Genomic DNA, 16,548 nt, shown 5'->3' on the forward strand with positions numbered 1-16,548 from the left:
AAAGTTGGCACTTTTAATGGACTTTTAATGCAACTTTTAAAGTAACTTTGCATTAAAAGTGTCATTATTTACCGAATGACACTTCATGACAACAGTCAGACATTCATAAGGACTTGTTCATGTTCATGACAGATGTTATGTCATGTTTATGACAGATGTTATGTCAGTCTTATGCACACCCCTTCAAATAAAGTGTTACCCTGTTTTGTCTTGATTCGTCTTGCATGTGAAGAAACTCTGTACTATGTTTTCAGTTACCCACAGGAAACAAAGAGCTCTGGATTCTCATTGACATTCATCATTATGTCATTTTTAAACTTATTTTCAAACATTATTGAGCTAATGCCGTGGATCTAATATCATCTGTTTTCAGTGTACTTTTTTGATGTGAAAGCAAATTATAGAGAGATTTTTAATATATATGCAAATAATTACAAACGGCACATAAAAGGAGCCAATCCAAATGGCCACAGATGTTGGCAATTTACAATCGAGCATCCAGTTGATTATAATGAAAAGGCATGCATATTTGATAGTCTGAATAAAGCAATAAAGACGTTCATCTGGTGAACTGGGATGCCTTTTTGTCTTCTAAAGCACATAACAGGCATGCAGTAATATCCATAACTGAATTTGCATCTTTAACTGAGTTTACTGCTGTATATGCTATTTTCATTCATTGAGGTAATTGTTTTATTTCAAATTACATTCCCTCTCATGAGATCTGCACTGAAATTATGGAATTTTACATTATGATGAAAAGCTTTTTTCTTATAGCAGCAAATATCCATGTGAAATATGGTTCACTGAACAAAATTAGATTTTTTTTTTTCCAGCACGCTTGTTGAAAAGTTGAGCCCAGAAGTGTGCTGAGAGTCTGACAGTGATGTTTTTCATTCTGCTGCAGGGAGGATTTGACATCCCTGAACGGATGTTTTTCAGTATAAAGAAAGAGTGGGAGTCGGCATCCAGAGACAACATGGGAGATGTCAGAGAACTGATCCCGGAGTTCTTCTACCTACCCGACTTTCTGCTCAACTCCAACCACATCCTGCTTGGTCAGCGGCCAAATCCTTCTCTGTATCTACATTACAAATTGCACATGTGAGACAGAATGTCAAAAGTGAAAAAAAAAAAAATTAAATAAAATTAATATCACTTTTTCATAATTATGGAATCAAAAGTTCAAAACATTTGTTGCTATAAATATCTGAGCTTGTTTGCAGATGTTTAACAACAAATATCACAATTTTGAGTTTCTACCATCAATATTCTGGCTTCTGTGACTTTTTGTTCACACCTATTTTTCACAGTTTTTTGTTATTTGTTTAGTCTGTTTTCACAATAATATTTGTAAAATGATGATTAAAAAGAAAAAAAACTTAAAGTCCCATCTCTCTACTCCTGGACCTCTGAGGTGGTAAATATTCATTAAATTACCCTATTAAGCACATTTATGGAGCATACATAAATGAACCGTCACATAATGCAATTTCACATTTGCATGTATGAAAGTTTGATATTTTATTTCACATGGGACCAAGACTGCAGCAAGCGTATTCCATCACTGAAGTTTTGAGAAATATTTTAGGAGAACCACAAATTGTGTCAAATTTGCCAGTCTGATTCAGGATTGAAAAGAATTTCTTTTCAAGACCGAGATCAGTCATGATGCCATTGAGTATGAAGCACCAGTCCTCCATCTCAGTAATGAGGCACACATGTGAACAAGATAATAAATAATGTATCTTCATCTTTCTTAACCACTGTTACAAACTTTATAACACTTGTTGCTAATGAGCTTAAAACGGCATGACCAGGCAGCGTCAAAGACAAATGTGCTTATTCGTATTTAATGAGCTTCACTGGGAGGAAATGTTTTATATCCGTTGCATACGGGGGGAAAACATCAAGTTTGTTATATGAACTACACTTATTCTAGGTATGAGCTGATTAAGACACTTTACAAGACAAACAGATCCCATTTGTATACAACTAAGCAGATTAGCTCTGAGCCAGTAGTGCAAGCTGTGAAGACAGAGTACAAATAGTTACTGGGAACAATAACTCCTGCAATGATTTTGTCTAGGAGAGAGACTAGATTAAACGCAGAAATACCGGGCCAAGGTGATCATTTGCAAAGGAAATTAATATTGACACCAGAAGGGCAGCCAGTGGGCCCCTTGGAGGAAGGGATCACAGAAACACCAGGCCAGGTGTAACCTCTATGAAGATAGAAAATGGAGAAATAACATAAAATTAATTATTTTCTTTTTTAAAAGAAAGTTGCAAATGCTGTTTTTTTTTAACCTCTGTTTTCTAAAACAAAAACTGTAATAACAGAAACACTCAAAGTATCAAAATATGCTCAATTTCCATGATTTATTTGCTGCTTTTCGTTTGTAGATTAAAAAGCATTCCAGTGATGTTACTTTGACTTTGGAAACCATTTTCCAAAGTTTTGCAGCGTGTTTCGTCTGAAGTGGTGTATATGTGCATTGTGGATGTTGTGTGAAAGCTGTGGTAGTCAGGCTGCAGAAAACCCCTGACAGATTGGCTTAGCTGTTGGTCAAATTGTTTTTGCTACGGTGTTAAATCTGTAGGAAGAACATTTGGGAGCATTATTTATAGTCGAAAATACTTTAGTATGATGGACTTTTAAGGTTGAGCAATGCCAGGCGGTACTGGTGAAAAGCTAGGGGTCTGGAAAAGGAACATTTTGTCCATTGTTCAGTTTGGCACATCTGTTAATCTTTTAAAGGCCTTGGGAGGCTTTTTAGAGTACATGGCGTTACAGACTCTCTGAAATGCCAGGAGATTTTAGATAAGTCTACCAACCTCCACCAGTAAACTGTGGAGGATAATGATCCCAAACATGTGGCCAAACTACGACAGAGATGGTTCACCAGACACATAATCGACCTCCTTCCATCAACATCATAGAACTCAAATCTAAACCCAACAAAGACTTGACAGCAGTTATGCCAATATTGTTCTTTAAAGTTGTAGCTGTATTTTTCCCTCCTCTCAATCATTCTACTCGCATTGAACTCCTACTAAAAAAATGGTCAGTTGGAGTTTAGGCTTCTGCAATAAAAGTTGACTTTATTAGAGTACTTTTTTACATCTTCACCTGGGTTACTTATAAATTTGGCTAGCTCTGCATGCATTAGATTCTACTACGTTGCATCTTTATTCAGTAAGACTCGCATGAGATGGGGAACAGAAATCCAAAATATTTCTATACAGTTTTAAATGTTCTTTCCATATATATATTTTTTGAAATTATCTATTGGCAACAGACTGTCTCATCACATTGTTTTTAAAGCTCCACAGCTTGCAGGGAAGTTTCCTCAGTTTGATGCGGTATATCCATACGTTTTCAGGTCGTATGGAGGACGGTACTGCTTTGGGAAATGTGGAACTGCCTCCGTGGGCCAAAGGTGACCCCCAGGAGTTCATTAGGATCCATCGAGAGGTCAGTAATGCCTGACCTCACTAGGTTTCCCTGCCTCAATTGGTCAGTCTGACCAGTTCTAAAGCGGGATTTTTCCCACAAGGCCTAACGTTTGCCAATACTGTCTGATTTATTTAGACAGAAGGTTCACTGTTTTGGTATCTCTAAACAAATATCCACTCTGCACATGACAGCATAGCTGTTTGCCTTCATTCTTTGAGCTACAATATGAGTTTTTCATAGCAGTCATCGTCTTATTCTTTAGATTCTTTCAGCTGTTTTGTCCCATTGATATCTGTGCTGTTCTCAAACATAATGCACAGTTTTCTTTTTCCTTCCCAAGAAACTGCATAAATAGCCATGTTAGGTTCGGATTATGACAACATGCCCATTTAAAGTGATTCATGCAGCCACAAGACTTTCTCTTTTTCATAAGGCCATTACTTCAGCCAGCTGTTAATGAGCTGAATGTTCTCTGTGTTCTCTGTCAGCCTCCTGTTTTCTTTCCCTGCGTGGGGGTTTCTGTTTCTTTGTCGCTCTGATTTCTTTAGTGTGACCCTCCCTTTTCTCATTCCTTGGGCATCTATGATGGTTAACACTCTTTAATCTACTGAACTTCCCATATTCCCTACCATTCTCATAAAATTAGTGACTTCAAAAGATTGTTTTTTTTTTTCTTCCACAGACAAATTAACTCAGGACAAAATATCCTTGGTGTAATGTTTTCTTTTTTACAATGGGTTTATTACAGCAAGGATGTAGCTGGTCATAATGCCCACTTTCCCTTATTAACTCTTTGAAACCAATCTCTGGCTAATTCCACCCAAATCATTCTCTAATTCTAGTATATGGATAAGCTCATAACGCAGCTCTACAACCTTCTTCTGTTTCCAAACTTCTAAATTGACTTTTGGAAGAAATCATTGTGCACCTGAATAGCATTATCGCCTGTGCAATCTGAAAGAAGTTTTGCATCTTGCAAACTTTGTTACTACCAGTTTCAATGGTGGTTCGTGTCCAACAATAGCAATTGTAGTTGCATTACAAATCTGAACTTCTGTAATATTGTCTAACTCGTCGTTTCTTCTGCTCTAACTGCTGTTGTGTTTTCACTAGGCCCTAGAAAGTGACTATGTGAGTTCTCGCCTCCACCTGTGGATCGACCTGATCTTTGGATACAGACAACAAGGTCCGGCGGCAGTGGAAAGTGTCAATACGTTCCACCCTTATTTCTACGCCCAGAGAGGCCGACAAGATGCAAAAGACCCCATGATAAGGAGCACTATCTTAGGCTACGTCAGCAACTTTGGCCAGATTCCCAGACAGGTGACATTGCAATATATTTGCTTATGTGTTGTTTTAATATATGCATAATATTGCCCTTTAAAGGAAAATCTTTGTCTGTATATTTCCCATAGCTTTTCACCAAGCCTCATGCCCCTCGCAGTGGCTCTAAGAAAGATGGATTGACTCCCTCTCATCCAACTCCATTTTTTTTCAACCTGGATACACTAAGGACACCTGCACAACCGTTCAGAGGTACAGCTTCACCATTAGAGGGGTTAGATGGTATGTAAGAAGTAGGAGCGTAATGTATTCAGGTCTAAGTTCCTTTTACTATAAATGCTGTGCCTTCTTTTGCTTCTGCGGAGATGACTTTTTAATTTTCATCATTTGCTTTTAAAGTAATAAAAAAGGTCCTAAAACAAAAGCTTTGGCACTCTGGTCTATGCTCAGTAATTTCCTTCGGGTGCAAATCAGATTTTTCGGATGTTTGCAGCAGCTCAAATTTCTGATGATTTTGTTTGATGAAGTTTGACTATTTTGCCAGCAAACCATTAAATTTTGGCTTACAGAGAGCACCCACAAACATCCAGACACAACTTGTATAACAGCAGTGTAACAGCTCCCCTAAGGCAAGGTATGACTCTTTGGGTCCCACACAGTTCCTTTAACCTGCTTGAGTTTACACACAGTTAAAAACAAGATCGCATTTAATTTAAATTACTTAAAACATTTGCCAGATTTCTTTTGCTCCTGCTTCAATGTATTTTTATATGAAATAAACATTCTCCTGACACATAGAGAATGATGCACCGGTTACATCTCCGTTCGAACCCAGGTTGTCCAAACTTTTTTGGACATGTCAATAAAATGTGTGGCTTGAGTATCACAACTTAGAAATGCTGTGTGTTCTACACGTTGTGTAAAATGCAAAGCAAATGTTGCATCAATAAAGTAAAAATTGCTTCAACTGTCGCTGAGTATCACTCACCACATGTCAAATGTTTAGACATGAGAAAATAAGATAACCTTATTTTCTTTAGAAAAGAAATAAACCCAATTTTCTTTTCTTTTAATTTTTTGTTGTACATTTTTGCTATTTTATTGCGAACAAAGTACAGTGGAGCTTTGATATTTGGGGAGGATTGCAAACCACAACTGTCCGTGAGTGGCAAAAATCCGCAAATACTTGAGACCCCCTCTAAAAATGCATACAGCAGCCTCATTTATTACTTAAAATCCCAAATATAACTTAATATGCATCAATTTACACAGTGGAAACTATTTTCGCAATACCTTAAAAGCTAATTTAGTTTTCATTTTCCCCACTCTTGTGGTTTCAGCCTATCGGCGCCAAGCAGTCTGGATTGGTTGCTTTGCAAACGCTAGCCAATAGTGTCCCAAGTATTGTTTAAAAATTGGACACAATACTAACCGTTTTGTTACTATTGATATAGCATATTCAGATTTTGCTGAATACGCTATATCTCACTGTGTGTGTTGTACCTCTTTTAATTTCTACCTTAGCATTATATGTCTGTTATTATACACTAGATGTACTCGGGTCTCGAGGGAATGATTGAAACGCAGTGAGAACGTCCATAGATTAATTTATCCTACAGAAGGGTAGAAGGAGCTATCTGCTGGAGCTACAATATGGAGATGACTCTTCAGCTGAGCTCTACTTAATAATCTGAATATCCCTACAGGCCCACTGAAGCAGAAGAGATGAATCTGCGAATGCTTAGGGAGAGATTCCTGCATATTACATTTCATATTAAATCTTGGAGTGTCCCGATCTGATCAATAAGGAGATGGAGATGAATAGGAGGAGGAACGTTAAGACCAGTGCAGACGGAAGTTCTTCCAGGGGATTTTAGACGCAGATCTGGCAAATGGATGTAATGATTTCTGCCTTTTCCTGTATGAATAGGTCAATTACAGGCACAATTACTGCCTCTTGTAAGTTTTCTCACCCACATCTGCCTGCTTTCATCCTGTCTCGGATGCAGGTGCCCCCCAGGACAAAGCTCTGCTTCTTGTAAACTGGGAGAAGCTGTTTTAATTGCCCAGTTTTCTCTGGTCAGTTCAATGAAATTCTTTGCAAGTTTATGGACCTACTGAACTCTTTAATGTGATGCTTTGAAGAGCTATTAGTTTTATTTGGCCTGATGTGTTCACCGATACTCGCCAAATACAAGATTACCTTTTTATGTACAGCTTTACTCCATATCTTTATGGTATTCATGCTAGGCTGTAGCAGATTTTGTTTTGTAATTTCAAAACCTTTTGCTTTTACTAATAAAGTCGTTCTGAATCTTATTGCAGAGCTACCAAGAGGTCCGGTGGGTCAAATATTATGCCATGAAAAAGAAGTTTTGGTCGTGGAGAAGAACCGGTTACTCATGTCGCCTCCATCTGGCTGCTTCTTCAGCTGGGGATTTCCAGACAACAGCTGTGCCTTTGGAAACTATGCCACAGAGAAGGTATGTACTGTATGCTGGCTTCCTAGAGTGCACACCCCTGTTACAATGCCCTGTTTTTGTCATGTAAAAAATGCTTACAAAGCTTTTCGACCTTTAATTTGACACTTTAACCATACAGATAAACTGAAAAACAAATAAATGTGTTTAGATGGAAATTGTTAAAAATAAAATGCTACAAGGAACTGGCTGCAAACATGCACACATTTTTAAGCTAATGCTTTAATTTTTTCTTTAGCCTTTAGTGTGTTTTTTTTATTATTTTTTTTATTAGTTCCTCCAGTAATTTGTAGTGAATCTGATCACCCTAGATTAAAGTTAACTTTATCTCTAGGATGTTTTGCTGATATTTGCTCATTTTCATTCTTTAGCTAAAGCCATGTTTTTCAGAGAGGATCAAATGTATCTCAATGTGCAAATGTATCTGTCAGGAAAAGGATACATAAATTCTACATATTATATGTAGCTACACCATGGCAAAATGAAGAAAGTTATTAATAACTGGAGAAAATATGAGACACCAGTGACTTTGCAAAATGTGAAGATTTTACTCAAAACTGTAAAAAAAAACAAACAAACAAAAAAGAGGATGAACTAAGCACAGATTTTTTTAAGAGGATTCCAGCATCATTAAAGGAGCTGCATTAATTTCTGAAAAGTGCCACTTGTGTTTTATGTCCAACAACAAAATATGTTTTGGTCCAAGTTTAATTCTAGACCGGGACCATTTGCTGCATGTCCTTTTTTTCCCTTCTTTTCTTTACACTTTCCACCTGCTTTCAAGAAATGACTTTTCAATTAAAAGTCAATTAATTGTGTTCATTGCTTATATATTTTTACCCTATTTTTTTTTTCACTTTTAGCTGAACCGTATATAAAATATGTCGCGTTAAGGAGGAAAATTAATCTGAAAGTACCTATTATTGTCTCATTTCTTTAAGCAGGTACTGTATTTTTACAGCTTTGTAAATCCATTGCTTGTGGTTGTTTGAGCTGCACAAGTTAGGTGATGCATTTTATGTCTTACTTGCAAACTCTTTAAATGCTTCAATTAAATTAAGATAAAGCAAGTATTGTTTTTCAATTGGCTTCAGAGGTTGGACATGATTAAACTTTGTTACTGGAGCTAAAACAATTTTGTAAATCTCTACATAGAGAAAATTTATCCATCTTTATCATCTTCTTGTGAACCCGATAAAGTCAACAGATGCTGTATTTCAGAACTATTGAAATTCTTCTAATTGACAATATTTGCCAATGCGAGCCTTTACACACCTTGTGCACATTTTATTTCTGTGATATTTGTTCTCAATAGCTTTGGGACTTTTTTAATTGTTCCTATTTATTTTATTGACTTTGTTTATATTGGTCCTTGCCTTATCAAGTAATAAAATTGCAAGATTAGTTGACTATAAAAGGATAAAAATGATAGAATAATAATTGAGCACTTAAAAACAGAAACCCAATTTATTACCAAAATAATATTTTGTGATCTGAACAAAATGACTATTACATAATTTTCTCATGCTGCTCTTCATGCTTGAATTATGAGGAAAAATATTTGAAGAAGCTGGGGGGTTTTTATATCAGAAATGTTTAAGAGAATTAATTTGGTTCACATGTTTGTTTCCACATTTCAGATGGGAGGATTTAGAACTTTTTGTTAGATTTAAGTCTTTCAAACAGAACATACTGTAAGACATGACAGAAAAACTATTGTGGGTAATTGTGCTGTCATTATTAGACATACAAGTAGTTTAATATTTCTTTAATACAAAGAAACTAGAGGGAAAAAAAATATAGTTTAGATGGGAAACAAAGAAAACAGTCAATGTTAAAGGTCCACACATTTTGAAAGATTTGCTACTATATAAAATCTTATCCACATTATTAAGTGGTTAGGTTGAAAAGTCAAAATTATGGGAGAAGTCTATAGATATTTGCAATCAAGACTTTTTAAAAAGCTAGTATCTATCTGAACGTGTGAAATTAAATAAACAGAAGTTCCTTTTAGATTTTGTTTGGTTTTTAGTTTTAACATTGATTTTTATTGCTAAAGCTTTTAATCGAAAGGTTAAAAATTCTAAAATTGTTACAATTGTCCATACAAAGACTTTTCATAATTTGATATCATTAACAGACAAATGAATATTTCTAGCACTTTTCAGTAAGCGAGAGTTTGTGTGACTGGGGGGAGACGTTGTGCGCCGCCTGCCCCAACATGACCACCGTCATCACTGCAGGAAGCAGCACTGTTGTGTGTGTGTGGGAAGTGGCTGTCGGCAAGGACAAACTTTCTCACATGAAACTCAGACAGGTGAGTCTGTCTGCTAGCTTATTCACTCTAGCTACGTACCAGTGCTTCTCTCTGACTCTCCCGTGTTCTGCAGCCCTTGTACGGTCACACAGACGCAGTGACGTGCCTGGCTGTGTCCGAGGGCCACAGCTTGATAGTGAGTGGCTCCCGCGACCTCACTTGCATCCTCTGGGATTTGGAGGAGCTAAGTTATGTCACCCAGTTAGCAGGACACACGGGCAGCGTCTGTGCTCTGGCTATCAATGATCTCACCGTAAGTCTGCTTTCTCTCTGTATTTTCTTTTCACAACCATGAAATTAGCCCACAGCGTGAGGAAGGGAGGATCCTCACTGCTGACAGTGGGCATATCCTCTTTGTGTTTTGCTTGTTTCGTGCACTCCTGTGTGCGCACGTTTGAACGTCAACACCTTTCTGCTTTGTCCAAGGGTGAGATTGTGTCCTGTGTGGGTCCTCTGCTTTACCTGTGGACCATGAAGGGCCAGCTGCTGGCTTGCACAGGAACTTCCTCCGGGCCTCAGGCAGACATCCTGTGTGTCAGCTTCACACAGCGACATGAGTGGGATTCCAGGAATGTTATTGTCACAGGCTGTACAGATGGCATTATTCGGGTAAGTTCTCTCTATTTAGGCAAAGTGCCTAGCAGAACTATTTATAACTCATGCATGTTTATATATATATATATATATGCAAGTAAAATGCATCATGAAGGACAAGAGGCAGAGAACTTTTAAGCAAAGTTTAGGTTATAAAACAGTATTATGTATTATGTTGATTAATCAACTATTAGCTGTGCGTTTACAAATATGGCCTTCTGACTGTCCTGCTTACACATAGAAAATGTCCTGAACAGTTCCTCCCTTTATGAAAACATGGAGGTGGCAGCATCATGTTGTGGGAATGCTTTTTTTTTTCCCCACAAGGACAGGAACTTGAAGGAAAGATAAATGAAGGTACATTGATGAAAATCCAAAAAGGAAAAAAAAATTGTTGGAGGGTCAGTGGGGGCTGAATACAAATGTATGTCATACTATTTTAGGGTTTTATTTGTTAAAAATGTGAAAATATGTATAATTTTTCCATCTCAATAAAAACATTAAGGTTTTTTGTTGTAATATGCCAAAATTAGGAATGGTTCAAGAGGTATGAATACTTTTGCAGAGCACTGTGTATAGCAAGTCAGACTCATTTCTCTTTGCACTGTTTTTATATAGTCTACTTTCCACTATTCTGCCACGTAGTCATTACTTTGATATTATCCTCACATATGCCCTTTTGAATGTCCACTGAAGTTATTAATGACAACATAAAGGTGGCGTGTGTGTCGGCTGAGTGTTTTTACTCAGGATTAATATTACCACATGCCGCCTCCTTGCAATCAAAGCGGCAAAATCTGAATTGTGCTTCGCTTGGAGAGTGTGTGTGTCCGTGCCACGTGCACAGCACGCACACACAAACGCTGCCCTTACCAAATCATTACACTGGTAGTGTGAGGTGGGTGTGTTCAAGTGTGAGCATGCTTGTTATTATGTTGAATTATGTCTATAATTTTGCCACTCGTTATGTGTCTCTCATACAGATATGGAGGACAGAGTACACCAGAACACAATTACCTGGCCCTCCAGAAGAACCCATGTCCCCAGGGCAGGACCAGATAGAGAGAGATGGTAATGTTACTGACAGTGCTATAAGATATGAGTGTGTGTATTATAATGGTACAAATGTATGCGGTTGACTGTAAGAAAACTCTAAAACCAACTCGTATGCAGCTGTGGAAAAAAGGGTCATCCTCACCTTAATGAAATAAATCCTTATGATGGCGTCTAACTGCTCAGCTCAGCGCTAGACTCTGTCTTTTCCAGACGAGCGCTCTTAGTGCTCACCCTACCCCTCGCTAGCATTATGGCTAGCAAGAATTATGTTGTTATAAAGTTATTAAACATAGAGGCAGTAAACACTGATGAATAATTCTGCTGACGTGCCCGTATGCGTGCGTGTGTGTGTGTTTGTATAATTTAGAAAGCAATAATACCCAGATCCAATTTAGCATACGTTGGTTACAGCCTCATGTCACCTCATAGGAGTATTATGCTTTCCAATTACATTGAGACAAGTCTTTACGTAACCCTGAAGCTTTTATATTTGAGGGAATTTTCTCCCTTTTACTGCCCGCTGACTGCAGATGGACACGCGTTAATGTACAGTTTAATTGTTTTGTGAGGACCGCTGGGTGCCACAACGTTAAGCTCACTGGTTATTTTGGAGTAAGTGGATGTGCTCTCTTGATGGATCCGTAGGGAGCGCCTCGGGCCGGGGGAAAGGCTGGAGGAGATGTCTGGTGTTATGTCGGGAGCTGAGCAGAGGTCAGAGCATGTCACAGCGCCGCTCCAACGACAGTCCCGCCATCACCGCCCTGGCCATGTCCAGGTACAGACACCACGCACCAACTCTCAGCTGTTGGAAATGACTGCATTTTGCTGTGTTTAATTACTATTACTAATAATCCTGGCAGATTTTGCTCTACAGTTATTTTACTTTAACCAATAAGTTTTTTTTTGTGGTGGGACATGAGACAGGCATTTCAAAACATCATAAAATAGTCAGACTTCTTTTTTAAGATTAAAATACCCATGTTATTCTTATTTAACATTAAAAACATATGTCAAAAGTTATTTATACCATTTTCAATTATCAAGAAAAAAATCCATTGATTACTTGCCATCACTCTAATCTGTCGCTTTCTCTTACAGAGAAAAGTACGGACACCAAAACATAATTTTCAATTTTAATAAATAGTACTTTAGTCTGAAATTTGACGGAGGTGTGCATGATTTGGGGCTCAACTGTGTATTTATTCTAAGTGTTATTTGTATTTCACAACTTACAAATAAGTTGTGCTTTAATGATGGTTTCTACATAGTTTTGAAAACCCTGGAAAAGTAATGGGTGTGTTTTTGTTTTTTTTTCATCTCAGTCATTAGGTTATGACACTGATGAATCGAAACCTTGTTTCATCATTTCTGGAGATTAAAATAAAAGCCAGCCAGGCTAATGCTTAGTATTCAAATGTCCAGACATTGATGAGCACAAAACCAGCTTACGTATTAGTCTTGGCAGAGTTTCATGTGTTATAACTTTAGACGTTATAGATAAAGGTGGTAAATATACACCATAAGAAAATAATAATACTGTGCAGTTATTTAAAATATCACATGCTGTTTAAAATGCATGTGAAGCTGAGGTGGGTCATTTAGAAAAAGAGAATATGTACAAGATGTGTGTATATATACAAATATGCATGTGCATAACATATACAGGATGTGAAAACAACATGAATGTGCAAATAACAGCAGCGATGCTATTTGAAATGAGAAAAACTACAGTTGGCAAAGTGATAAAGAGTCACTGAGTTTGTTTGGAGCAGAGATATATATAAAGCCTTAAAGATACTGGGAGGAAGGATCTGCAGTTAACGCTCCTTTGTGCACATAGGAGGTAGCAAATTATTCAACTAGGCGAAAACCTGGATATTTGTTTTTATAGGTTTTAATATAGCAGAAACCGACATCTATTTATTTCCCCTGACTAGTAAAATCTTTATTGAATGTAATTTTTAATAAGAATCTTGTCAAATTTGCTTCCACTGGATGCTTCACAACATGCTTACCCTCATTTGTGCAGGACTCATGCGACCCTGCTGGCTGGAGACGCTTGGGGCAGAGTTTTCACCTGGGTCTGCGACTGAGCGATTGTTACCGTGGAAATGCCTGAGTACCATGATGCTCCATGAGGAAATAGTCTGAGAGAAAAACTCTCCGGTGTGACATTGGCTGAGCAGTAGAAGGTGTTTGACATTTGCCGTCTTGTAGATATAGTAGTTAACATGGAATCAAATTATACACAAAGCAATATTTTTCACTTAAAAGCATATTTAATTATGTATTTTGCTGTGTAAATAATGGATGTTGGTGAACATAAATAAAATCATGAACAGACATTTTTGTGAAATCGTTTCTTTCGCCTCTCTTATGAAGGAGACCAGTGTCAGGTTGTTGAAACTTCTTAAAAGTTTCAACAATAAGCAAAAGAGTATGTGTAATGAGCAAAAAAATGTGTAATAAATAAAATAAAGCTTTGGTGCATCAAGAGAAGTGACCAAGGTCTACAGTTGAAGTTTATTAAAAAAAAAAAGAGACTGCCTTCTACAATTTCAGTTTTAAATTTTAGAAGGGGATGTGTGTGTGAATACAGACAACACGGAGCGTTTAAATGGTTTTATAGAGAATAATTACCGGTATAAAGTACTATATTATGAAATAATTATTAGGTCATTTTAGTAAAAATAGTAAAAAGCGATGCACACAAGTTTGCATGTTGCACTACAAGATGCTTTCTGTGGTGAATGTTTGTGGCGTGCAGGGTTCAGGATGTTTGTCAGACAGGAACTGGGTTTTGTTTTTCACAATGTGTTTTTACTTTGCTTCATAATGTGGTGCTTAGGAGAATTTAACTGTTTCCTCGGATCATAATTCTTGGTGCGGAATTTTGGATGTGGGGGGATTTAAAATGTGTTTGGGTCTTGTTGAGGGACGCTTTATGCTTGTCACAGATTCTTTGCATGTTTATGGTTTCCCAAAGACAAATATGTCTCTTTAGATCCATCGCTGAGGGACGGACCACAAAGTCCCGCTTTGAATCTCAGCCATTTAACAAGAGGCAGCTTGAAAGTTCATTCCTAATGCAACACAGCAGACATGTCGGAGATAAAGTTGTGCAAATAGTTTAAAACCAGGTCAGGTTGTAGAGCGATATCCAAGGCTTTGAACATCTCACGCAGTCCTACTCAATCCATTATCTGCCCATAGTAATTCTAGAAGAGGAACATAGATTCACAGTTAAGGTTGGACAAGCTGGTGACGGGACAACTGAACTGTGCAGTTCACAAACTTGGCTTTTATGGAGAAATAGTTAGAAGAAGAGGTTTCACCTTTCTGGAAGAGAACAAAACAGAATGTCAAAATCACATACACCACAGGCCAAAATTAAACACTTACAGGGAGGAAATGTCAAATAAGATGCAATAAAAAGTCAAATAAATCTCACACATTATTCTTTTTTTAAAAAAATCCTTGTGAGCTAAATTTCAATTTAACAGCCCAGCAGAGAAATCTGGAAGTTGTCTTTGAGGCCATGTGCTTTCTCCCAGCAGCCCATGTCAGGCAAACATCTGGAATAATCTTGTGGGCCAAAGTCTGAATTTGTCATCTATGGTTTAGAAGAAAGCACATTCAAGTTAAAAATCCAGATCTAAATTCAACAGATGATCTCAGGCAAGGCTTGTTTTCCAACCAACCTGACCGAGCATGAGTTATTTTTCAAATAAACAGCAAACATTCCAGTCTCTTGTGCAAAGTTAAAGGATTTGAATGGGGATGGCCTGGATACAAATGTATGTCATACTTTTCAGGTTTTTGTTTAAAAAAAATTAAAATTAAACTATGTATGAGTTTTCCTTCCATGTCTTATCTGTTACTTTGTGACGGTTTATCACATAAAAGCCAGTAAACAAATACTCATGCTGGACTGTGGAAACTCCGGAGTCCTGCTTGTGTTACGTTTGTTGTTGTGACTCTCAAGCAAATGCACCACTCCTCTATCATAAAGGACGGGGTCCTTCTCTTTAACCTTTGTGTGTGTGGCTAATTGTGCTAAGTGGAGTGGCTTAATAGAGTGGAAAATAGTCCTCATAATTTTCCCAGAGAGCGAGCGTTGACCTTCTCTAAAGACAACAGCCATCTCCATTCTCTCTACACGGCTGGTTTTATGATATGAGATGTCAAACCACTGGGTTCCTCAGAATAATTAAATCAAATAAATTATTGCACCTAGGCAGAACCATCTTGTAGCCTAACCCAATTATAATGCACTGTAAAGCTAATTATTAACCATGATTACAATTAGTCTAATTTGAATAAATGTAGTCATTAGCGGGTTCATCCCAGTCAGTGTGAACCGTGGGGGGATGATGGTCTCTCTGTCTCGCTCCCACTCGCTATAAAAGGAGTGTAGATGTGCATCATTCTCTTTTTGGAGGCACCTCCATCTTCATTCCGTTCTTCACACTGACCTTCACAAACTGGCTTGCACCCTTCACCTTCCCTGTATGTACTGCTTTCTGGATTTAAAATGCCAGTTTAACACGCTGATTGGACTCATTTCTGGCATTTTATGAAAGATTTATCAAAACAGTGACCCAAGAGGAGGGCCTTTTGCTTTTTGCGTCGTGAATCAGATAAAAATACCGATAAAAGTCCTTAACGCTCTAATGAACGTAGCTATTTATTTGTTTCCCACAAAGAGAAAATGTCCAATAATAGTTATCTTTGGCAGAGTAACAAATGCAGTAATTTCTAATAATTTCCAGCAATTTCTAAATGTGAGGAAATGAAAGTAGTGCTGCACAATATATTGCAAATTTTTCATAATTGTAATATTAATGCACAGATTATTCACATCAGGGAGGGAAGTGCAATGAAATGATTGAATTACCACATTCAAGCACCATATTTTCAGGCTACTTAAGCCTGCAGCACATGGGTGCTTACACTATACTGCATAAATCTAACTAGAAGGATTCTACTGTTACAAAGCCAAAATAGCAGCCATAGGCAACATTTCAATAACTTCATTCTTGACCTGGAAATCATATTTAAATATATTTGTGACAAAATAGATTGGACTTTCGTAAGTTGGAGCCATTTCAACCCTGTAGATGAATCCTCATCCCTGTGTCTGCGTAACTTGACAAACGATTGAGTTTTTGGAGTTGGGTTCTGTCAAAAGGTCATAGGATGTCAATATCGTACCTGTTACCAGTTAACCACCTGCTTCAGGAATTATCCTGAAGCAGGTGTTTTTGCAGGTATTATGCATGTTCAATACACTCTTGTGGTAGTGGCAAATTAATCTTCACTTATTTATAGGTGTAGCACCAAACGGTGCATAAAGC

The 16,548-nt window shown here is 37.5% G+C and overlaps 1 protein-coding gene across 1 annotated transcript in view; it reads left to right on the plus strand.

Annotated features, from left to right (window-relative positions):
• The window catches only part of wdfy4 (WDFY family member 4), a 53,796-nt gene extending 40,260 nt beyond the window's left edge, over positions 1-13,536 (plus strand). Inside the window, exons 55-65 of the mRNA XM_007546067.2 lie at positions 908-1,058; positions 3,387-3,478; positions 4,574-4,783; positions 4,876-4,996; positions 7,070-7,227; positions 9,383-9,541; positions 9,615-9,794; positions 9,968-10,150; positions 11,119-11,206; positions 11,837-11,966; positions 13,221-13,536. Of these exons, the coding sequence (XP_007546129.1) occupies positions 908-1,058; positions 3,387-3,478; positions 4,574-4,783; positions 4,876-4,996; positions 7,070-7,227; positions 9,383-9,541; positions 9,615-9,794; positions 9,968-10,150; positions 11,119-11,206; positions 11,837-11,966; positions 13,221-13,284 (1,536 nt within the window). The 3' untranslated portion in view covers positions 13,285-13,536. The remainder of the gene's footprint in view (positions 1-907; positions 1,059-3,386; positions 3,479-4,573; positions 4,784-4,875; positions 4,997-7,069; positions 7,228-9,382; positions 9,542-9,614; positions 9,795-9,967; positions 10,151-11,118; positions 11,207-11,836; positions 11,967-13,220) is intronic.
• The last annotated feature ends 3,012 nt before the right edge of the window (positions 13,537-16,548 follow it).

The sequence above is a fragment of the Poecilia formosa genome, unplaced genomic scaffold, assembly GCF_000485575.1.
Source record: "Poecilia formosa unplaced genomic scaffold, Poecilia_formosa-5.1.2 Scaffold15, whole genome shotgun sequence".
NCBI classification, from domain to species: Eukaryota; Metazoa; Chordata; class Actinopteri; order Cyprinodontiformes; family Poeciliidae; genus Poecilia; species Poecilia formosa.